General features: G+C 42.9%; 1 protein-coding gene across 2 annotated transcripts in view; it reads left to right on the top strand.

Annotated features, from left to right (window-relative positions):
- Positions 1-25,457, top strand: part of slc25a40 (solute carrier family 25 member 40) — a 51,202-nt gene that overhangs the window by 21,983 nt on the left and 3,762 nt on the right. For both annotated transcript variants that reach the window (XM_038797994.1, XM_038797993.1), the window contains exons 6-9: positions 8,695-8,819; positions 17,444-17,617; positions 20,139-20,248; positions 23,821-23,899. In XM_038797994.1, the coding sequence (XP_038653922.1) occupies positions 8,695-8,819; positions 17,444-17,617; positions 20,139-20,248; positions 23,821-23,899 (488 nt within the window). The remainder of the gene's footprint in view (positions 1-8,694; positions 8,820-17,443; positions 17,618-20,138; positions 20,249-23,820; positions 23,900-25,457) is intronic.

The following is a 25,457-nucleotide window of genomic DNA, read 5'->3' as shown; positions in this document are numbered from 1 at the left end:
TGTCATGCCCTTGGTCTTGCTTTTAAAATGCATACCCTCAAAGGGGGAGGCAGTGGCATTATGGTAGTGTCACTTGCCTAGTAATCCAGAGGTTAGGCCAGTGTTCTGGGTGCATGTGTTCAATTCCCACCAAGACATCATTTGGAATTCAAATGAATAAATCTGAAAGTAAAGGCTGGTCTCTAACAGTGATCATAGCAACTATCATTGATTGCTATGAAGCCCTTGGGTTCATTAATGACCTTTAGGGAAGGAAATCTGGTGTTTTTACCTGGTTTGAACTACATGTGTCCACAGCAATGTAATTGACTCTTAATTGGCCCAGCACTCCATTCAAGGGGCAATTAGGGATGGGCAACAAATGTTGGCCATTCCAGCAATGACCACATCCCACTAAAGAATAAGGGAAAATTACTCTTCCTGTCGTGTTTACAATAACCTCTTGCTCCGTTTTTGAATGAGCACCCTCGCCAGCATCATCTGCATACTGAAACTCAATGAATTAGGTTCAAGGGATTTTGGTTTGGGATTATTTTGGGAAGTTAGTAATAGATTTCAAAAGGATATTGGGCTGTTGTAAATACAGATGAAAATCAACATAGAAGTATGAGAGCAGGGTGGCACGGTAGTGCAGTGGTTAGCACTGCTGCCTCACAGTGCAGAGGACCTGGTTTCGATCCTGGCCCTGTCTGTGTGGAGTCTGCACATTCTCCACCTGTCTGCGTGGGTCTCACCCCCCCACAACCCAAAGATGTGCAAGGTAGGTGGATTGGCCACGCTAAAATGCCCCTTAATTGGAAAAAAATAATTGGGTACTCTAAATTACAAAAAAAAAGGAGTAGGAGAGCAGTCATTTTGATAGGCTACATGAGGGTAGAATGCAAGCTAAGTGGAATAATTTTATTCAAAAACAGAACCCTGGTGACATTACAGATGAACAAAGCAGTTAATGGACATTCTAAATTGACATACGGGCAGACTTTAATGGCGACCCCATCGGTGAGTTCAGAGGTGGGGGGAGGGGTATGGGGAGGGCATGATTGGGTGGGGGGACAATGGGGTGGAGTTCCTGCCACCTTTTTTCTGAAGAAGTCTGGGATTGGAAAGCTTGCAAGCAGCTTTCCTGCTTGGAGGCCAGTTGAGATTCTTATGTGGCCTCTTGTTCTTGAGGAACCCCTGTTGCTGGTATTCAGCCGCACAGTTTTGCCATCCAGGAGGGCTTGAGGGGGTGCCCTTTAATTCTCAGGTATTCTGTGCTTGATTGAAGGACCCAACACCGGGAAATGGGGGATGAGGGTTCCACAGGAAACCACTGCTTAACTTTATTTATGTCAATCTCGCCCATGACCAGTACGGCACCACCACCTTGAAAACCCATCTCGCCCAACTTGGCTGACTGCAGAGAGTCCTTGCCAATTCTCTGCATTGGCCCCAGTGCAATACTGACTGTGGCTGTCACCTCCAGTGGTTCTGCCAGTATTGCAGAGCTACTGACTTCTGTTTGGCTGGCAGTTCTCGGATGCAGGTTTTTCACCCTGCTTCAGGCTTAATTCAGTTGGAGGCCTGATGCTGCATTGAAATAGCACCAGGCAACATGGGGCTCCCATCGGTTTTCCAACCAGTGGACAGATCCCCTGGTGCCAAACTAAATTGTGCCACTGGTATAGAAAAGTCAGGAAGCTTTGCTAAATTTCCATAAAACAATAGTTTGCGCTCAGCTCTAATTTTGTGCCAATTCCAGGCACCATGCTGTAGGAAGGATATCAAGTCTTTGGAGGTTCAGCAAATAGATTTACTTGATTAGTTGCATAGATACATAAAGGATAGGAGCAGGAGGAGGTCATTTGGCCCTTCGAGCCAAATTATTTAAAATTATGAAGGGTTTGTATAGGGTTTACATGGAGAAATTGTTTCCAGTGGCTGAAGGGTCGATGGCCGAATACTAACAGATTTATGGTGATTGCCAATTTGAGGGGGAAAATACATTTTTATTTTGCAATGAGTGGTTTGGATTTGGAATATACTGCCTGACCGTGTGGTGAAAACAAATGTACTTGGTCACTTTCAAAAGGGGATTGGATAAATACGTGAAGGGGAAAAAATTCCAAAAACTGGACCGAGAGGAAAGAACATCACTAACTAGATTAACTTTCAAAACTGCCAGAGCAGACTCCATGGACTGAATGTGTCCTTCTGTGCTGTACTATTCTATGATTCTATGAAAGCAAATATTTTAGCAAGCAGTTTTATATGACCTTAGTTAGCAGTTTTGTTGCGTTTACATTTTTTAAAAAAGCTTGCTAGGTCTTGGGACCGTTCCGATGTACAAACCTACTGCTTTAAGATATTTGAATTAACTTTGTCTTCCACCTAACCTTTGTACATTTATCATTAGAGCTGGCAAAAATAACTTTGTTGAGAATGGATGTTTTTCATCCAACTGATGTATTTCTTCAACAGATGTATCTAATTGCTGACCAAAAGTGTCTGTCTTGACGTCTACCTATCCAACCTCTTCTAACCTACTGTGTTTGTACAATTGTCAGTTGTCCTCAAGACAATGTTATTTTCAGGTGGTGCTTCTCTTCTAATTCTAATTTTGATTACTTTAATAAAGACTACTTTCTGTTCAGCCATGTTTACCTCTACCATATAGGCAGATAGTTAATTCTCTCTCTGGATTCTGATAAGACTGCTGATTGTAATTAATATTTCTCCCACCATCTTCAGTGTTTGCATTTCATCCATGTTGCTATTTTGAATCTCCTTCATCTCTGCCTGCTCTTTTAAACAAAGTGAATCCTCTTGCCTCTTAAATTGCACATTAACATATTTTCGAAAAGTCTTAAGTTGTGATTATTGTCACTCTTGGTGCCTACATTGCACACATCAGATATTCCATTCTTTTTATAGCTGCATTAGACATCTCAAGCCTTTTGAAAGAAAGTAAAATTGTGCATTCTAAGCTACTGTTAACATTGTTTCCCATTAGAACTAAGACAACTGATAGCTTATTTCCTCACAAGTACGTCCATTTGGGCTATAATTGATGAATTGTCTTCTGAGTCTGTCCGTTGTCGTCTCCCCCAAACCAGTTTCGCAAACATCTGGAAAAAATGCTCAGTTGGCCTCGGGCCTTCCACCCCCTCCAGCAGCCCTGTAATCCTGAGGCTTTGTCTCTTTGACCTGTTCTCCGGGTGCCCGACCTTCGCCCTCAGGCCCATGTTTCTCATCTCCACCGTCAACATCTCAGTTTCCACTGAGGCAATTTGGTTGCTATACGGCAACAAGATTCCCTCCACACCCTTCACCTCTCCATGTTCGTTTGCGGTCTCTGAAGTTTTTCCCAACTGCTTCCTGATCAGGCCAAGCAACTCCTAGATAGACTTTTTGAGGGTCTCCAAGGTGTCTTCAAGGTGTTTCTCAAATTGGTTTTCAAATTTGTGTGCCACTATCCCAGTCTGTGTTTCCACTGTGATGGAAGTGGCCACGCCCCCAAGGTCATCTCCGCCATCTTCCTTCCCAATGAGCTTCGCACTCTCTAGCTCCATCAAAGGACTACCACAAAGGAGCACCCTTCTTTTCGACAGCCTTTTATGTAACTTTTGTCAACCAGTGCCTTATACACCTAGATGGGTAAGGTTTGTCCACCAACTTCCCCCGGGAACTGAGCAAAGAAACACAAAAAAACAAGGATCCAGGCGGGAGCTACTATATATACGACCTTCTCCTACATGCTGCCATTGGAACATCTTTTTCTTACTTGCACTACATGGCCATCAGCATGTCTTTTCGTTACATCAAAAGGTGATAACTCTATATAAGGAAAAACTACTCTCCTCGTAAGTAAGAGAATTTGAATCTGACATTCAGTAAGATTTGCAATTTAAAGATTATGTTGAACATATTAAAAATATTGACACACAGGATAATTGCAATCATAGAGACTCCACAGACCTTCAAAAATGATGGGTAGCTCCCGGATCTGGATGCGCCCACCAAACCCCCCCCCCCCCCCCCCCCCAATTATTTCCGACTAAAGGAAAGGAAGGGACGTGGCTCACTGAGGGGAAACCCAAACTTGGCAGGCCATTTGAACAACAGAGTCCATTTTCATTGTAGCAATGGTCTGTGGTGCGCAAGTCTCACGTTTATGGAGAAGACTTAAAGGTTCATGAGGGCTGGATAAAATCTGTGAAACTTACCCCCCACCCTCCCCCAAACCCTGTTTTGTTTTAGGAAATAGTCTGTTGTGTCACTGAGAATTGAAAGTAACCTGTTCTAGTTGTTACAATATAGCTGTTTGATATTACCATAGGGTTTATCATTATATTGGTATTAACGCTGGGCTACTTTCCACAATGTACAATTTTCCCAATGGGGACATGCAAGTTCATAATTTTTTTAAATGATTCCATTTAAGGGCAATTTACATCCCCGGCTATAGGGGTGGGACCCATGAAGACATGGGGACAATATGCAAACTCCACACAGTCACCCAAGGCCGGAATTGAACCTGGGTCCTTGGTACTGTGAGGCAGCAGTGCTAACGACTGCCACCAGTTTCTAAAGTTCGCATGGGTTTTCGAGAGAGAATTATTTTATTATAATAACCACTGTAATAGATATTTAAACCGTTATTTTATTTATACTCAACAAGCTCTTGATGCCTACCAATGGTGGATACAGGTGAATTAGCATGGAAGGTGTAAGGGTAAATGGCATGAATTGGCAATAGATTGGCATGGGAGCTATAAGAGGCAATGAGTGGGTGGCGGCATGGGTTGGCAGGGATGTGACATGGGGATTGGGTTGGGGGTGAGTTCCAAAGGGCCTAATATTTAACAAAACAAAAGTCCCAGAGAATCGGAGTAGACCTTTTAAACAGTCCACCTTGTCATAGTTATAACAAAACCAGACCCCCCCCCCCCCCCCCCCCCCCCATCCAACCTTCACATCCTCTCTTCCCCCACATGCTCTTCATGCCCCCATGTCAGGCTATGCTGTCTCAAACAACCTCAGTGGCCCCTCGGGACCTCCATGTCTAGGTATGTCCTCCACACACCTCCCTCAGGCACTTCAAACAATATGTCCCCCACCCTCACAATACATAATGAGGCTTGGCAGAGAGCCCAGAAATTCATTAGTTTGTTGAAATACCTGAGCTCCCGGGAAAAACATGATTGACATTTCTTAGTCTCTAATCTATGTTTCCAATGCATTCAGTTTCAGCTACTAATACTTCACAATGTATTTCCAATTAAGGGGCAATTTAAGGTGGCCAATCCACCTACCCTGCACATCTTTGGGTTTTGGGGGTGAAACCCAGGCAAACACGAGGAGAGTGTGCAAACTCCACACAGACAGTGTCCCAGAGCCGGGATCGAACCTGAGACCTCTGTGTTGTGAGGCAGCAGTGCTAACCACTGCACCACTGTGCTGCCCCCAGCGGACGGATGATTGACACTTGGATTGGGGTGTAATAAAAATGAGTTTTTATAAGAAAGTAGAAAGTTGTGAAATTTTTAAAAGCCCATTTAAAAATATTGTTTTTATTGGGTTTTGTACAAGTTATAAATACAGGTATATACCTTGTAAAGCAAAGTACATAAGATCTAGGAAATATAACCAGACCGGGATGGGTGGGATCTTTTCTCTCCTCTCTTCTATTCTCTCTTTTTTACAGATCATCTAACTAGGATGGAGGGTGTGATGCCCCCTAGTGCTTTTTTACATTCTTTTGTGTAGCTGCCTCGGCATCGGCCATTGCTCGTTTCTCCTTCCCATTTTTCTTTGCGTTCTCTCAATGTACTGAGGTTGCTGCCACTGTTGTCTTCCTCTATGAATGCCCCTTTTTTAGTTACCCATCCCACTGTCACTTAAGGTCTGTTGGTTCACTACAGTTTATGGTGAGTGAATAGGCTTAAATGCCATAAATTTATGTATGGGTGAAGGCTGAAGGTGATTGGTGTCGATTGGGAGGCATTCATCGGCATGGGGGTAGAGGGTGGTTGGGGGGAGGGGGGCATAGGCACCCTCCCAACTGCCATTTCAAAAGGCCTCTCGAATATCCCTGCCTCGGTGAAAAGTCAGCCTATTAGGTCAGATGACTAAAAGCCTGGTCAAAGAGGAAGATTTTGAGGGTTGCTTGAAAGGATGAATGAGAGCTGTAGACCCCCCCCCACCCCCCCCGTCCAAAAAAAAGAGGGAGGTTCTGAAAGTTCGATTAGTTTAACGTTAATAATGTATATTTAATTATTTTGGTCCATTGCTCAATTTCTTGGATCTTATCTCACAATATAGTGGCAAAACAGGGTCAAATCGTGCATTCTGCTGTGCAGCAGAAAATGTATAGCTATTCTAGCTCTAGGAGAAATCTGCAAGCTCTCTAAGTAAGAGGAAAGAACAGCCTTCATCAGGAGACCAATCTTAATTCTACAGTTCCAGCATAAGGCTGAATCATTTTTTGACCATTCACTTATCATTCAACACACCATTTTTAATTGTTCATTCTGGAGTTTTAAACTTCTCGCTTATCTACAAACCTGCCAAACACTAATTAGCAATGTTATAATTGCTTCCATGTGGATAATGAGGAACACATGCAACGGCAATCCATCCAAGATGCTTTGGGTGTGCTTTGCCAACAAGATGAGCTCCTAATATCTGTAACCTCCTTTATGGGTAGCACGATAGCACAGTGGTTAGCACTGTTGCCTCACAGCACCAGGGTCACAGAGTCAGTTCCTGGCTTCGGTCACTGTCTGTGCGGAGTCTGCATGCTCTTTCCGTGTCTGCGTGGGTTTCCTCCGGTTTCTTCCCACAAATCTCAAAAGATTTGTTAGGTAATTTGGACATTCTGAATTCTTCCTCTGTGTACCCAAACAGGCTCCGGAGTGTGGCGACTAGGGGATTTTCACAATAACTGTATTGCACTACATTGCAGTGTTAATGTAAGCCTACTTGTGACAATAATAATAAAGACTATATCGTTTGTAACTAGTTTAGCAAATTCTAAGTATCTGACTTGATCATTTAAATACAAAGAATTATTTTATGGCCAAAATTTACACCCATCCAGAAGGCTTTAGTCTAGAGGACACCTTTAATTTTAGCTTAAATAGATAGATACCCAGTGTAATTGGGAAACTGTGCAGTTATTCAACTATAGTATACTTTTCGCTTATGCTCATGAAAGACCAGACAACGGCTCTTGGAGTTATGAACAAGTTATGAATGGAGTTTATTGCAGTTCTAACGAAGCTGGTGGCATATGCAGCTCACAGAACAAACAGCTCTGCATCTTGCCCTGTACAGACAACTATACTTCACATTAAGATCCAGGAAATGGGCATATACTAATCACTTGTTCCTAGTTATCTGTCCACTCATGACTATCAATTAGGTTTGCATCATGCAAACGGTGGCGCAGTACGGTGGTGCAGTGGTTAGCACTGCTGCCTCAGGACACTGAGGATCTGGGTTCCATCCCGGGTCACTGTGTAGATTTTGAACATTCTCCCCATGTCTGCATGTGTCTCACCATCACAACCCAAAAATATGTGCATGGTAGGTGAATTGGCCATGCTAAATTGGCCCTTTGGAATAAAAGAATTGGGTACTCTAAAAAATTTTTTAAAGGTTTACATCCTGCATAGTATATGAGAATAATTAACCAATCACATCAAAGGTCTACATGCTTAATTAAACTATCAAATCAATACAAAGGCATATGTTGTTTTGCAATTATTTATCACCGGCTCCCCATTATCAAGAATGTGGCTATCACTCAACCTACTTGTCTGACTCTTTTGACTTATCATCCATTTCCCAATGTAAAAATAGCCTATTCAATAACGGTTCTGGATATTTGTGTCTCCTGCCAGACAGCTTGATATCGCTGAAAAGGCCCTCCATTGTTCCCTTGTTATCTTGATAAAGACTATCTGCAGGCTTATTTATTTCGGACCCCCATCACCAGGGAGACATGTTCTTTGGCATACTTCCTGTAGCTAACAACTTCAGCTAAGCAGCTTGTGCATGTAACACAGATCGATACAGAGGAGTTTTGACCCTTTCATCACTTACTGGATAACTAAACAAAACTAATTTCAAAATAATTACGATACTTTTTTCCCCAGTGTCTTATTGTCAAAGTTATTTATTTTGTTTATTTTTTGTTTGTGTAAAGCAAAATTCTAACCAGCAAGTTCCATCAGTGAACCTGCATCATGCAGTTAGATAATTCTTCAGGGTGAAACCACTTTCCGACTGAACTCTGCAAAACATTACAACCATGTTGCAGGCTCCATTTATCCAGAACAGTAGGTATCAGGTGTAATACAGACTCACTTACTCCTCAGTATCTTGTGGGTAGAGCTCGCAAATCTAATTTTCTAATCCTTTAGTGCTTTGGTAGAGAATCTTTCCAATCTTTGATGTGCTCTGCTACTTTTTTCACCTGTTGACTCCTATTAGCAGTTGGTTACTTCATAATAGAACCTGACAGTGCTGTCTCAGTACAAAAACTCTAGTGGTCTTTAACTTTAAAATGTTGTACCTTTATAGCTATTTTAAGGTACCATACTTGTACATTTTCACCACAATATAAAGAAAAATTAATAGCAATATTACATCGGCACACTTAAAATCAGCCTGGTTAATTCTTTTTCACAATATATAATTATCTTACAGAATAATGGCGGTGCCTGCAACAGTTATATATTTCACTTGTTATGATCAATTACGGGCCTTTTTGAAGTACCAGTTGGAATATGATGGCATCTATATTCCATTGATAGCCGGAGCTTCAGCTCGTGGTAAGTTTTAATTGTATGTGAATGTTACTAAATTTTTGTTAACCTGCATCAATGTTCTACCTGAGGTAACAGGGCAGTGACTGGCAAACATCAGATTCTAGCATTGCTTTCAGTATCCATGTTACTCCGTAAATCAGCATTAGGATTAATTCGGCTGGACAGAGCAAATTTGTATTTTCATGATGCCTGACCAAATGCTGAACAACCAATTACAAATCCACCTGCCAGATGTTTTCAGGTCCTCTGGTGGGCCTTAGATGAAGGCGATTAGATGGCGAATTCCTCCTTTTGTCTCCACGTTCAAGTAGATTTTATGAAGTTTGAAAGTCAAAACGTGCCTAGTTTTTGCCGGTTTCCAGCAGTTCCTTTTAAGACCACTGCAGAACTGAAAGAAATGTTCACTAGATAAGCGCTGCCTATTCTTTTTGACTGATTTGTGAAATATGTTTGAAACTGGCATTTGACCTCTTACCAGCATTGTTTTATGCTGACAGCAGGAAAGCCTCTCAAGTACCTGAAATACTATGGCATTGTGCATGCTTCTGGTTCTGGTACAGGAGGTTAACCACCTAAATTAAACCTTCATGCCATAGTTTTACATTCAGAAAACTGGTGTAGCAAGGTTAAAGCACACTTCATGCTGCAAAGAAACTAATTTAAAACCATTTTTAAAAATCTAAATCCGCTGAAGTGGTCAGTTTGATGCAAAAGCAAATAAATACATATTCGCTTACCACATCCAATACAGATAATCCTTCAGTAAACCATTAAAACTGTCATCAAAATGAGAAATGGCCCCTACCTGAGGCAGCTTTTGGAACTCGCCCAACAATTCATAATGGGTTCAGGGCACACGGTGGCGAAGTAGTATTTTTTTTTTTTTAAATAATTTTTATTGAGAAATTTTGATTTTATACAACAATAACGCACCTTAGTAAAATACCGAAAATAACAATAATATTAACAATCATATACATTCGCCCCATCCCCATGAACAACCCAGCATTTTAACAACAACGCAAATTAACACACTATAAAGTTACAGAATAAACACTACAATAATCCACCCCACCCCACCCCCCCCCCCCCCCCCCCCCGGGTTGCTGCTGCTATTGACCCAGTTACCTATCTCTGAGCCAGGAAGTCCAGAAAAGGCTGCCACCGTTTATAGAACCCTTGTGTTGATCCTCTCAGGGCAAATTTGACCTTTTCCAATTTTATAAATCCCGCCATGTCACTGATCCAGGTCTCCACGCTTGGGGGCCTCGCATCCTTCCACTGTAGCAGAATCCTTCGACGGGCTACTAGGGACGCAAAGGCCAGGACCCCGGCCTCTTTCGCCTCCTGCACTCCCGGCTCCACCCCAACCCCAAAAATCGCGAGTCCCCACCCTGGCTTGACCCTGGATCCAACCACCCTCGACACCGTCCCCGCCACCCCCTTCCAGAATTCTTCCAGTGCTGGGCATGCCCAGAACATATGGGCGTGGTTCGCAGGACTCCCCGAACATCTGGTGCACCTGTCCTCACCCCCGAAGAACCTACTCATCCTAGTCCCGGACATGTGGGCCCGGTGCAGCACCTTAAATTGGATGAGACTAAGCCTCGCACATGAGGAGGAAGAGTTGACTCTCTCCAAGGCCTCCGCCCAAGTCCCGTCCTCTATCTGCTCCCCGAGTTCCTCCTCCCATTTAGCCTTCAGCTCCTCCACTGACGACTCCTCCACCTCCTGCATTACCTTATAGATGTCAGACACCTTCCCCTCTCCTACTCACACCCCCGAAAGCACTCTGTCCATCGTCCCCTGCGAGGGCAGCAAAGGGAATCCCTCTACCTGTCGCCTAGCAAACGCCTTTACCTGCAGGTATCTGAACATGTTCCCCTGGGGAAGGCCAAATTTATCTTCCAGTTCCCCCAGGCCCGCAAACCTCCCGCCAATAAACAGGTCCCTCAATTTGCTGATGCCCGCCCTTTGCCATCCCCTGAATCCCCCATCCGTGTTCCCCGGGATGAACCGATGGTTGCCACCCAGTGGAGCCTCCATCGAGCCCCCTGTTTCCCCCCGATGCCGTCTCCACTGTCCCCAGATTCTTAGGGTCGCCGCCACCACTGGGCTCGTGGTAACCCTCTTGGGGGAGAGCGGCAACGGTGCCGTTACCATGGCACCCAGGCTCGTACCTCTACATGACGCCATCTCCATTCTTTTCCACGCCGCCCCTCCCCCCTCCATCACCCATTTACGCACCATTGACACATTGGCTGCCCAATAGTACCCCAGAAGGTTGGGCAGCGCCAGCCCGCCTCTATCCCTTCCTCGCTCCAGGAACACCCTCCTCACTCTCGGAGTCCCATGTGCCCACACAAAGCTCAGAATACTGCCGGTCACTCTCCTACAGAGGCGAAGTAGTATTGTCACTGAACTAGTAAACCAGATGCCCAAAGCAATGCTCTGGTGGCCCATGTTCAAATCCCACCATGGCAGATGGTGAAGTCTTAATTCAATAAAAATCTGGAACCAGAGGTTCATTGATGAGTCTGAAACCATTGAAGTGAAATGAAATGAAAATCACATTGTCACAAGTAGGCTTCAAATGAAGTTACTGTGAAAAGCCCCTAGTCGCCACATTCCGGCACCTGTTCGGGGAGGCTGTTTCAGGAATCGCACCGTGCTGCTTGGTCTGCTTTCAAAGCCAGCGATTTAGCCCTGTGCTAAACAGCCCCATAAAAATCTGTCTGGTTCATCAATGTCATTTCAGAGAAGGAAATCTGCCATGTTCACCTGGTCTGGCCTACATGTGACTCCAGATTCACAGCAATGAGGTTGACTATTAAATGGCCAAGTAAACCGCTCAGTTGAAGGGCAATTAGGAATAGGCAATAAATGCTGGCCCAGTCAGTGAAGTTATGAATAAATGATTATTTTTTTTTTTAATCTGTCAAATAAACCCTAGGCAATCTAAATAGTAGGGTAGCACGGTGACAGTGATTAGCACTGCTGCCTCACGGCGCCGAGGTCCCAGGTTCGATCCCACCTCTGAGTCACTGCCTGTGTTGAGTTTGTACATTCTCCCCGTGTCTACATGGGTTTCGTCCCCACAACCCAAAGATGTGCAGAATTGGTGTGGATTGGCCACGCTAAATTGCCCCTTAATTGGAAAAAAATTAATTGGGTACTCTACATTTATTTTTTAAAAAGGAAATCTAGACAGTGAAGTATTCTGAAGATGAAATAAGCATTGCTTTATTTGGTGAGCTACACTAGATCGCTTGTCAGTCGGAGCAGCCAAGGAGCAGTTGGCTGTTTTTTATTCCTCTAAATGAAAGCTCCTGAAGGGTTTTTTGTCTATTTAAAAGGACTCTAGGCATTTAAATGACCTCTGATTATTACACAAGGGAACTGAAAAAGTGTTTTCTTCAGTTTTAAATGCATAAGAGTACTTAGTCTAATGAAAAAGTACTGTAAGGCATTTCAACACCTAAACAATGCTAGTCAGTCAATTTAATGGTCAACGTACCTTTTCAGGACAGAACCCTTTGATAAATCACTGATTAAAGTTCATTTATAAAGCAATACAGCATCTACATGTTGACATTTGAAGTTGTCATAACTTTTATCATTTGCTCACGATTTTGAGTCCTCTGCAGGCTTCCCTAGTAATGAGAACTCTGCAACAAATTGGGCTTCCAATATCCGCACCAGGAAAATAGAGAGGGAGAGGAAATTCACATTCCCTACAGGGCTCACAATGGCAATGACAATTACCTCAGAAAAAGGTTTTCCAAACCCATTCTCGCATTATTGGAAGACGAAAGCCAGGCCTGGACTCAAGTGATAAAAGTACACTTTGCATGGAAAGAAAACGAACCAAGGAATCTAGCCACCAACCTGTTCTCTTCTACTCACATGAAGATTGAATCAGGCTCAGCCATGATGCCCTCTACGGGTTGTCTGTTGATCTTTACAATCCTGGTTCACAAATAAATAATAGAAATTTGAACAAATCACTGGAGGATGCTGAAATGTATAACTTTACCCCAAAATGAAGCAGTCCATTGGAACCCAAGATCAGACTTGGATCAAGTCTATTTATTGTAGACTGTTGTTAATTTTGAAACCCTGTCAGTATTTCGCTATAACTCTGGAAAGGGTGGTTAGCTAACATCAGTGTGTGCATTCTGATAGTACCATAGCTGGGGATAAAATTATGGTGGCGGCAGGTGTCTTGGTAATTTATGCAGGTTAAGGTCCTTTGATTATATGTAAGACTTGACTGCCAGTTTAATTGACTACATGGCTGAGGTCTCCTGTGGGTACCTCACTCAGTAAGGTATATCAGAAAAGGTCTGATCAGATAAGTATTAAAACTATACTATGAGCCCAGGATTATCAGTTTGATAAATCTTTGCTGCACTTCCTCGAGAGCAAGAACATCCTTCCTCAGAAAAGGAGACCAAACCTGCACTCAATATTCTCGGTGTGGCCTCACCAAGGCCCTGTATAATTGCAACAATACATCCCTTCTCCTGTACTCTAAACTTCTCGCAATGAAGGCCAACATACCATTAGCCTTCTTTACCGCCTGCTGCACCTGCATGTTTACCTTCAGGACACCCAGGTCCTGCTGCACACTCCCCTCTCCCAATTTACAACCATTCAGGTAGTAATCTGCCTTCCTATTTTTGCTTCCAAAGTGAACAACCTCACACTTATCCAAATTTTACTGCATTTGCCATTGATTTGCCCACTTACCCAACCTGTGCAGATCATGCTGTAGGATCTCTGCATCCTCATCACAGTTCACCCTCCTGCCCAACTTGGTATCATCTGCATCATTAATATATTGTGAATAGCAAGGGTCCCAGCACCGACCCCTGTGGCACCCCACTAGTTACTGCCTGCCAATTTACATTGTAAGGTAGAAGAACCTCTTAAGTTTTAGTTCAGCTAATTTAATAGCAGTTGGAGATAGGTAGCGAGAGAGAAGGCAGCTCTCACAACTATGCTGGAAGCTCATGGTTTAGAAAGTTAGAGAGGGAACATCTCAGCTTTGCTAGAAGAAAATCCATACCATGGAGTAATGGTTAGGGAAAAAAGTGCAGATTTCCGAGAGCAGCTAGTTAAAGAAACGAGAAATGAAGAGATGTTTCCAAGAAGTCTGAAGTTAAAGGCATGAGAACGGAATGATGTTCAGTAAAGACACAGAGCTGAGAAGAAGGCTGAGACACCAGAAAAATATCTGAAGTGATTTTTCAGGTTTGTCCGATTTTACTACAGATTGTGGAGCGGGAGTTGAAATTATGGCTGGATCTCGAGAGTTTATGTAAAAGCAGTTAAGGCAAAGGAAACCTAAAAGGGAGTGGTGTAAAATCCTGGACTGGATAAGTGGAGGGGAAGCTTTGTTCAAAAATATCATTTGTAATACCTGGCCTGGATTTTGGAATGCAAACCGTGAAGGGAAAGCATAATTATGAGAGAAGATTTTTAAGAGTTTTCAGGAGTGGAATTTTGAAATTTGTGTGACGATCATCTGGGGAGATTCTGAGGAGATATCCACAAACATTCATTTGGGGTTCAGAGAGTGTATTTGCCCCAAATCATCTTGTGTGCTTAAAAGAGAATTAGTGTTAATGAGACTATTGTAGCTTAAGATGTACTTTGTAATCTGTGTTCATTCTAAAACCTGTGTTTAATTGTTAAGCTAAGGGGAGAGTAAAGGAATATTGCATAATAATCCAACTTTTCATGTTTAATTAAAGTTATTTTTCTTGTTATTAAAACTAATTAGCAGCCCTGTGACTCTGTTCCTCCATGTTTATAAAACATTAAAGCCAGGATTCTATTCTGGGATCTTCCTATCCAGTTGGAAGATCAACTGGGACAGTAACAGTAGGCAATTAATAATTAACTTTTAAATATCTTTAAAGAAATAAAACATGGATTTTTAAGTGCAATCAGCTAATTTGTTACATCAGCTAATTTAAATTACATTCAATTGACCCATTGACAAAAAGATGATTTCTTGGAAAATTATATTATTCCTTTTATGCTGTATGCTTGAGAAAATGAAGTCTGGAGGGGCAGTAGTCCCTCGGCCGCTTTTTCCAATTCCCATGGGGGAATTCGCCAAACAGTAGTGTGTGATCCATGGAGACCGGGGGCGGGATTCTCTGCCCTGCCACGCCACATTTCTGCCCTGAACCGCTGGCGGGATTCTCCGTTACGGCGGCCAGTCAATGGGGTTTCCCATTGTGGGGCAGCCCCATGCTGTTGGGAAACCCCCGGGCGCCAGCAAATCGGAGAATCACACTGGCGGAGAATCCCGCCCCAGGATTTGGCTTAAAAGAAGTGACTTGGGCGTTGGGTTATGAAAATGCACAGGGTGACAGTATTAACAATGTTGGGTCATTAATTATGTGTGCTAATGTAAAACTGGTAGTCAATAAATGGGCTGCCAACTAGCTACCACCCATTTAGGACTAATCCTGCAAAGTTCAGATCCACCCTCCAAAATTGACAAATTAATATTTATTGCTTTTATATCAAAATTTTGGGAAGTTATTTAATGGTTATTATAAGTATACATGTCATAGGTGACCTTCCTACCAAGAAGGTAAACTTTTTATTGAAGAGGTCTGGCTATAAAATTAACTTTAAATTAAAAACAGTGTTATGATGCCAGAGGATACCTATAATAAAAGTAGGCTTACATTAACACTGCAATGAAATTACTGTGAAAATCCCCCAGTTGCCACACTATGGCGCCTGTTCGGATGCACTGAGGGATAATTCAAAATGTCCAATTCACCTAATAAGCGCACCTTTCGGGGCTTGTGGGAGGAAATCAGAGCCGTATAAATGTTGCTAACTAAACCAGTAAATAAGCTGATGGAGAGGATTTCACTTTCTTTTATTACTTTTACAGTAACAATCAAAATCAACCAAAATTAAACCTGAACTAACAGAAAAATTATATTTAGTAGAAATGATAGACTTCAATATAAATAGCTGACATCAGTCTCAAATTTACTGGCCATTTCCAAGGCACTTAAAGTCCTTCACAAATCTATCTTCCTCCAATGGAGTAATTACAATTACTCTAAATAGTAAAACCAGTTTAGCGAGCACATTAGTGAATCTGAGTTAAATCATGCCCTATTACTTAAATTGTCAGATATTAGGCAACTTGCCGATGCAGGTATATGAAATTGTTGTAATTATACGTGAATGTTAAATCAGTTCAGCCATGTATCCCAATTTAAAACTACAGGAAAAAACAAATAAATGAACTGAATGGAACAGTAAAATCACTGCAGATACTAGGAACATAGCATTTATAGACATAGAATTTACAGTGCAGAAGGAAACCATTTGGCCCATCGAGTCTGCACCAGCCCTTGGACAGAGTACCCCAACCAAGCACACACCTCCATCCTATCCCCGTAACCCCACCTAATCTTTTTGGATGTTCCGGTTAGGTGAATTGGCCATGCTGAATTGCCTAAAAGGTTAGGTGGGGTTACGGGGATAGGAGCGGGGGATTGGGCATAGCTATTGCTCTATTCGAGCAAGGGCTGGTGCAGACTCGATGGGCCAAATGGCCTCCATCTGCACTGTAGGGATTCTATGATTCTAATAGCCTCTGACAACAATTTTACTCCCGCCAAGTTGCACAGAAAAGTTTATCACCAAATGCGCACCCTTCTACATAATCTTGGTTCATACGGTTCTAAAGATGTTCCTTTCCCAGAGTCACCCACAATAATCACTCCGTAATACCCTAGTACATGGTATGGGTATCTCTGGTTTTAATAAGAGAGCACTTACGCCCACAGAGTGCCTGGACCACTCGCCCAATATTCACATCCTTTTAATTGTTCGGACCACTGGCTGAAATTTGACCTCCGAAACTGGTAGGGTATTTTCCAATCTGCTTCCGTTTCCTTAGCAACCTGAGCCAGAGGCTGATTTCTTAGAAATCCAATTAACCTGGACTTGATTTCTCTTTCAGTTAGGGGGGGAAACACATCCAGAATTTGAAACTATCACAACAGAGTGAAGGTTCTTGGTTCTAACTGGATGCATCGAAAGCTACTGTTGTGTTTATAAAGTTTTTTTCTTCAGATAACACAAACTCCATTGTTCTAAACTTCGAAGTTGTTGGACCAATTTAAGTTGGTGTGATTTTGCTGCTGAATTTGGGCATCTCTAGTATTTTGATCGATATTAATTTCAGGAAGGAATAGCACGTTTAATAATGCTGTTTCTAACCTGTATTATGTTGCTGGCTTCTTCAGCGATTTTGCAGTTATATTTATTTGGGTTTTTTTGGGTAGTTTTAATATTGGGTCACACAGATGAACTGATGAAATGTGCATTTATAGTTCCAACACTTCTGTATACTTACAAAGGAATGCTGCCTAGGACCTGAGTTTATAATTTTAGAACAGTACGATTTAACTGACTTTCTCTACACTGCTCCTTATGTGAGTCTATTTAAATATTTACAGTAATTGTATTGTAATCAACTTAGAATTGAAGATGATTTGAAATGTTGCAGGGGTACTACTCTTGTAGAGTGTATTGATTTAATTTTCATAACTCTTCAGTATTTTCTTGTGTTTCAGTGGGTGCAGTTACTGTTATAAGCCCCCTGGAACTAATCCGAACAAAGAGTCAATCTCGTAAACTGACATATAATGAACTGGGAAGTGTTGTTCGGATTGCAATAGCACAAGATGGCTGGCGGTCCCTCTGGAGGGGCTGGGGTCCCACAGTGATGAGAGATGTGCCATTCTCAGGTTAGTTTGTTAATGTGATGTGTGTGTGATTTAATTCTAACATTAACATTATCACTAACCTTTCACCCGATACCGGTGTCTCTGTATTTATATTGTGTACCTTGTGTTGCCCTATTATGTATTTTCTTTTCAGGTACTAAATGATCTGTTTGAGCTGCTCGCAGAAAAATAGTTTTCACTGTACCTCGGTACATGTGACAATAAACCAATCCAATCCAGTGTGTGTGTGTGATATTGTGCTCCCGGCATTGGTTTACTCAATAATCTCCATTGCCTGTTTCAGGTCGTTTTGTGTCAGAGAACTTTGGTGACTGCTTGTTTGTTCCCTCCATGAGCCATTTTCTTCCTTTGCTTGCTCACTGGCTGCCTTAATTCATGCTCTTGACTCCTCGACCCCAAATACTACATCATGAATATTATGGGCTCGCTGGCTGCTTGACCAAATTATTAGCAGGCAGCATGGATATTGAAGGGTAGTCGCTCTTTTTTTTCCCTCCACACCCTAATGCTCTCACTTTAAGGTCTGATATGATTTTTGTACCCCACTCTTTGAAATTCTGACTCGAATGATTTAAGTTGGCTGTAAAGTGCCTTTTAGTGTAGTTAAAAGAGTTATTGAAGACCAGGAAGGTGGTGGGAAGTGGAAAGTTTCAGCAACTGAATTGGGGTCTCCTGCAACCTTTAAATTATTATGTATGCTAACTATAGTATAATTCCCTCTTTAAAAAGTGTAAAGTAAAGACACTGGGCTGGATTCATCGTTTTTACGTGAAGAAATTCGGCCACGCCCCTTCACCGATTCTGTGACTGGTGAGGGACTAGCAGCCGTGCCGTGCAAACCCCCCGGCTCCCACGATATAAGTGGCCGCGCATGCGCACGACGATGACCTGCAGCAGTCGCACCGTACAACATGGCGTCGGATGTGCGCGGATAACCTGCCAGTTTGTGTGTCCGTCTTCTCTCTCTTTCCCCCCCCCCCCCCCCCCCCGGCCAGCAGCTCAGCTCCAGCCCAACTTTGGCGGCGCTGGACACAGTCCGTATCGGCATTCCGGGATCCCGACCACTGAGACTACATATCAACCCCGCGGTCGGGAACTCGGCCCATTGGCGGCGGAGCATCAGGGGAGGGCCTTCAGGTGACGCGCTAAGTCCGTCCCAACGGCGTGCGACGCAATGAAGCCATTTTGGAGGAGGCGGAGCATACAATACCTGCGTGAAACAGGCACTGCCCCAAGTTTGGCACCTTCTCGGGCTATAACCTCAACATGAGCAAAAGCGAGATCTTCCCGGTACACCCACAAGTAGGTGAGGCAGCACTAACGGGACTGCCGTTTAAACATGTCCGACACAAATTCCGCTACCTGGGGATCCAAATCGCCTACTACTGGAAAGGGATCCACAAATGGAACCTCACCAGTCTGACAGAGGAAGTAAAAAAGGACCTGCAAAGATGGAACACACTCGCACTCTCCCTTGCGGGGAGAGTACAGACGATCAAAATGAACGTGCTGCCCAGGTACCTCTTCCTGTTCAGATCCAACCCGATTGACATCCCCAAGGCCTTTTTCCAAGCAATAGACAAACTAATCATGGTGTTCGTGGTGTTTTGGGGGGGGGGGGGGGGGGGGGGGGATGCTAGGATCACAAAGAAGATCTTACAAAAAGCAAAATCAAGGGGAGGGCCAGCTCTCAAACCTACAATTCTACCACTGGGCAGCGACGGCTATATTGGTTGCTATATTGGGAGAAATACTCAACATTAACCCACTTAAAGCAAAGTGGGGTATTTTGAATTGACTAGTTATACTTGCCTTCTAAAATGTTTGCGGTGCCTTCTAAAAAGATTACTTCGAGGTCAGGAACTTTTTAAAACTTCTGCAGTGAAATTGTTTAAATGAAATCTAATTTCATACAGTGAGACCGATCAATAATGGATTAATGTGAAGATGACACTTATTAGGGTATGCTCAGGACAGTTTAAGCAATAGCTCAAAGAAAATAGAGTGTCAGTATTTTTGGATGTTTCATTCATCAGTGATCTGATGCTTGAAGTTACATTGAAAGATATTTATTTTCTTCCTCTCTGCAGAATCTTCTAATTTCTATGTCTCATTTATCATTGCTGTAACTTTAGTATCACCTTGGGTCTCTTAGTCAAATGCTTCTTACAAAAAGTAAATGTCAGACTGCATCAGGAGGGAGGAGACTTGATTTTTGCTCAAAGAAATGGCAGCATTGATCGTGTTCTCTGAGATGTTCTCTGTAAATTTAGTTTGGATTAGACCATTTGTGTAATTAATTGAGTATTAGTAATTTGCAAAAGATTAAGTGCACAGGTGTTTTAATTCCCCATGGTAATTAAATCATATTAAGCATTTGCCTGAAAATGAATTGAAAATAACGTGGATTTGCACAATATTCTACTTGTACTTTGTTAGAGGTGCAATTGATCTGTCATGAGGTGTATTGCCTGGAAATGGAGTGTTTTACAATAATCTTAATTCAAGTGTGTCCCCACAGCAATTTACTGGTTTAATTATGAACTGATGAAGAGCCAGTTATGCAAGAAATACAATGTCAGTGAACCTACGATAAAGATCAGTTTTTTCTCAGGAGCAACATCAGGCGCAGTAAGTCTGACTCTAGTTATGTAAACGTTGCTGATGGGTGATTTTGGGTAGAACTTGAAAGCAGGTGTTTTTGCCTTAAATCTTGATTGACAAAATATTTAAATTTTATTAAAGTGTTGGAGCGTAATTACGATTTTTTAAAACAGTGGTTAATCTTAAATATTTGATCAAGAACAAGTTTACTATTATGTACATGTTAAAAAATCAAATTACAACAAATTATAACTAATTCAAAACATTTTACATGCCCAGCTATGTTAGCACTTCATAGCTTTATCAGATTGTTTTAGTTTTGAAATGCATGCTAATACTTTTAATAACTTAATAACTTTGAACAATATTGAAAACCTGTGATGTTCTGAAGTTGTACAAAATTTCTCTGAACCAAGAAGTTGCTTGAGAGAATGTCCACAATATCACTATTTAATCATAATTGATCATTTTCAACAGATAAAATTGCCATTGTGCCAGCACCATATTTCAGCTCTATCTTTTTATCTCTGGTGTAGAGGAGGAAGGATCTCTTGCTCCAGTAAGTTGGAGCCTTGCTGCGACCTCCCTGGAATTGTGCACCGTTTTGGTCCCCTTATTTAAGGAAGGATATATCTGCCAGAGGAGTGCAACAGAGGTTCACCAGATGAATCCCTGGGGTGGCAGGATTGTCTTATGAGGGGAAATTTGAGAGAATTGGCCTGTATTCCCAAGAGTCTAAGAAACTCACAAAATTCTTACAAGGCTCGCAACAGGGTAGATAAGATGTTTCCCCTGGCTGGTGAGTCTAGAACCAGGGGACATAATCTCAGGTTAAGGGGCAGGCCATTTAAGACTCCGATAAGGAGGGATTTGTTCACTCAGAAGTGGTGAATCTTTGGAATTCACTATCCCGGAGGGCTCTGGCAGCTCAATTATTTAGCATGTTCAAAACATAAATAAATGACATGAAGAGAGTGCGGGAATGTGACATTTGAGGTAAATGACCAGCCATGATCAAATTGAATGGTGGAACAAGCTCGAATGGCCTACTCCTGTTCCTATCTCTAAGTGCATTACAAAGGGGCCATGAACCCACGACTGACACCATTTTCACTAAATCAGAATGTAATAGAATATTTATAAATGAGACATTCAGCGATTGGATCTCTAAAATTGGATTGCTATAAACGTTTGCATGTAACCTATGCTGCATGATGGCTACAGTGCTAAAGACCATGTGGTAAACTTTCCTCAGTGTATGTCTTCAGTATAGCATATCTCAAATGGGACACACGTGAGGAAAGATGCTTTTTGTATTTTCTGACCTGGATCATTTTGCGAGCTTCAAAGCCCATTTAAACCTGCCTCTTGACAGACTTACAGCTACCCTGCAGTTCACCTTATTCAACACCACTTTGTGCTCCTTTCTTAATTTCATGATTAAGCTAAGAAAATCCTGCTCTTGGGGATGAATATTTGTTGCAGTAATGCCCTTGTACCTGAACAGTCTCCAGGCACATGTGACCAATCAAACTTTTATATTTGTGCAATAATTTTCTAATAATGTGGCAGAACCTCAATGTTCCACAGTGGCAGTAAGATACAAGTTGGATACACAAGCCCCTTAGTTTAGTGCATAAACCCTTCATGAAAGGCAGAAAAGGCTATAGCAAAGCTATTACTGTGCCTAATAATGCATCTCATAGCAGCTAGGTATCGAGTGTTTACCAAAGAAAAGGACTTTGTGAAAGGAGATTCTAGGGTGGGGTGTGTCGATAGTCTTGGTCATGTTGACATCAAAGAGGAGGAGGTATTGGGTGTTTTAAAAGACATTAAGGTAGATACGTCTCCCACTCCCAGATGGGATTTAGCCCAGAATACTGAGGAAAGCAAGGGAGGAAATTGCTAGGGCCTTGACTGACATCTTTGTATCCTCATTGGCTACAGGTGAGAAGGTGAGATCCCAGAAGACTGGAGAATAGCTAATGTGGTACCACTGTTTAAGAAAGGTAGCACGGATAATCCAGGAAACTATAGGCCAGTGAGCCTCCCGTTGGCAGTAGGTAAATTAGTGGCAAGAATTCTCAGGGACAGGATTTATACCCATTTGGAAACAAGTGGACTCATTAACGATAGAGATCATGGTTTTGTGAAGGGGAGGTTGTGCCTCACGAGCTTGATCGAGTTATTTGAGGAGGTGACAAAGATGATTGATGTGGGGAGGGCGGTGGATGTTGTTCACATGGACTTCAGTAAAGCCTATGACAAGGTGCCTCATGGCAGACTGGTACAAAAGATGAAGTCACATGGATTCAGAGGTGAGATGGCAAGACGGATACAGAACTGGCTCAGTCACAGAAGGCAGAGGTTAGCAATAGAAAGATGTTTTTCTGAATGGAAGGTTGTGACTAGTGGTGTGCCATAGGGATCCGTGCTGGGGCCTCTGTTAATTGTAGTATGCATACACTATTTGGAGGAAAATGTAGCTGGTCTGATTAATAGGTTTGTGGATGACACCAAGGTTGGTGGAGTGGTAGATAATGTTGAGGAATGTCAGAGGACACAGCAGGACATAGATAGGTTGGAGACTTGATTAGAGAAATGGCAAAGGGAGCTTAATCCAGACAAATGTGAGATAAGCATTTTGATAGGTCTAACATCGAGGGGAAATATACCGTAAATGGCAAAACTCTTAGGGATATAGAATGTCAGAGAGATCTGAGCATGCAGGTCCACAGATCTTTGAAAGTGACAATACAAGTGGACACGGTAGTCAAGAAAGCATACGGAATGCTTGCCTTCATTGGACGGGGCATCGCGTATAAAAACTGGCAAGTGCTGCTACAGTAGTATAGAACCTTGGTACGGCCGCACTTGGAATATTGTGCACAATTCTGGTTGCCACACTACCAGAAGGATGTGGAGGCTTTAGAGAGAGTGCAGAGAAGGTTCACCAGGATGCTGCCTGGTCTGGAGGATGTTAGCTATGCCAAGAGGCTGAATAACCTCCAACTGTTTTCATTAGAACAATGGAGGTTGATGGAGGTCTACAAGATTGAGGGGCATGGATAGAGTGGATGGGCAGGCACTCTTTCCCAGGATGGAGGGGTCAGTCACTAGCGGGCATAGGTTTAAGATCCATGGGGCAAAGTTTGGAGGAGATGTGAGAGGCAGGTTTTTCTTTACACCGAGGGTGGTGAGTCCCCGGAACGCACTGCCAGGGGAGATTGTGGAAGCTGATACGTAACAGCGTTCAAAAGGCATCTTGACAAATACATGGTTAGGATAGGTGTAGAAGGATATGGCACAAGGAAGTGCTGAGTGTTTTGGCCATGGGTGGTATCATGACCGGTACAGGCTTGAAGGGCCAAAGGGCTGTTCCTGTGCTGTATTGTTTTTTGAGTGGTGTGTAGAGGACTGGGTGTATGCACCGTGCATATATTTCCAGCACATTTGTATTTATCATCTATGAGTAATAAGAGACAACCAATCTGATATTTTTTTCTCATTTAAAATAATTTAAACATTGTTTGTTGAACTTTGTGAAAATAGTATGCAATTGTATATTGTCATTGCCATTACGTGACCGTTTCTTTCAGATTGCAGCTGTATTGACATTGCCGTTTGATGTGGTGAAAACGCGCAGACAGATTGAACTTGGAGAGCTGAGTGCATCATGTATGTAATTTTTGGATAGGGTGGGGTGCTCTTTCCAAGGGCTGGTGCAGACTCAATGGGCCAAATGGCCTCCTTCTGCACTGTATGTTCTATGTTCAATGTAAAGCTTTATAGACTGTTTCTTGAGCAATTCCTACTCCATGCTACATTCTAGCCAGGAGGTTTTTGAATGTGGAGGCCTCCTACATGAATTCCCAAGAGCCACATTATTCACTGTCAAAGCATGGGGTCATACATACAAAGGCAAAATGATGCAAATACCCAGCAGGACAGGCAGAACTTGTTGTTTCAGATCAATGACCTTTCATCAGAACTCAAACATTGGAAGTGATTGTCCAAGCTGCCTGCAGCATGTTTTATGGCAGCAGCAGTCCGCTATTGGTCTGAAATGATCCCGCCACAATCAATGGGGATTTCCTGTTCTCTGCATCCCCCGCATTCGGGAAATCTGAGACAGATGTTTGCCAAGGCAGGACCAGAAGATCTTGCGGTGAGAACAGCTGGTAAGTTCTGGCCACAGTAGCAGCTTGAGGGATCTCAAGAGCTGCTTGATAAACTGCAGGTATTTTCCCACAGGTAGAAATAAAATTAATAACCACTTGGCCTAGGTAGGGTCAGAAAGTAATGTTGGCTAGAACACATGGGGAATTCCAATTCATCTTCAAAACAACCTCAGTCAACCTGAATTACAAGAACAACCAGATATAACTTGAATGACAACACTTCTTACCCTAGAGCTGTCCTTCAGGACTGCATTTTGTCATTCTAGATCCTAAGATCAAGCTGTATACTCGGGTTTCGAAATATGTCATCAAACCTGATCAAACATTTCCTTTTTATAAATAATTTTTATTGGAATTTTTTACGGAAAATATAACAATGAAAAGCAACAATAAAACACCCTAATAACTGTAACACCCCCAAGACCGTATCAACGCATGTATCACACCTCTCTTTCCCCCCCCCCCCCCCCCAAACCCAGTAACCAACAAGAGAACTTAAAAATAAATTTAAATTAAATAAGCAAACATAGTCAACATCCCCCCCCCCCCCCCCCCCTCGGGTTGCTGCTGCTGCTGCTGACCCAGTACCCTATCGTTGAGCCAGAAAGTCGAGGAAAGGTTACCACCGCCTAAAGAACCCTTGTACCGATCCTCTCAGGGCGAATTTGACCTTCTCTAGCTTAATAAAACCCACCATGTCATTGATCCAGGTCTCCATGCTTGGGGGCCTTGCATCCTTCCACTGTAGCAAGATCCTCCGCCGGGCTACTAGGGACGCAAAGGCCAGCACACCGGCCTCTTTCGCCTCCTGCACTCCCGGCTCCACCCCAAAAATCGCGAGTCCCCAACCTGGCTTGACCCTGGATCCTACCACCCTCGACACCGTCCTCGCCACCCCCTTCCAGAACTCCTCCAGTGCCGGGCATGCCCAGAACATATGGGCATGGTTCGCTGGACTCCCCGAACACCTGACACACCTGTCTTCGCCCCCAAAGAACTTACTCATCCTAGACCCGGACATGTGGGCCCGGTGCAGCACCTTGAATTGGATGAGG

The sequence above is a fragment of the Scyliorhinus canicula genome, chromosome 5, assembly GCF_902713615.1.
Source record: "Scyliorhinus canicula chromosome 5, sScyCan1.1, whole genome shotgun sequence".
Lineage (NCBI taxonomy): Eukaryota > Metazoa > Chordata > Chondrichthyes > Carcharhiniformes > Scyliorhinidae > Scyliorhinus > Scyliorhinus canicula.
Note: the sequence above shows the minus strand (reverse complement) of the source record. Positions and strands in the feature narration are given on the sequence as shown.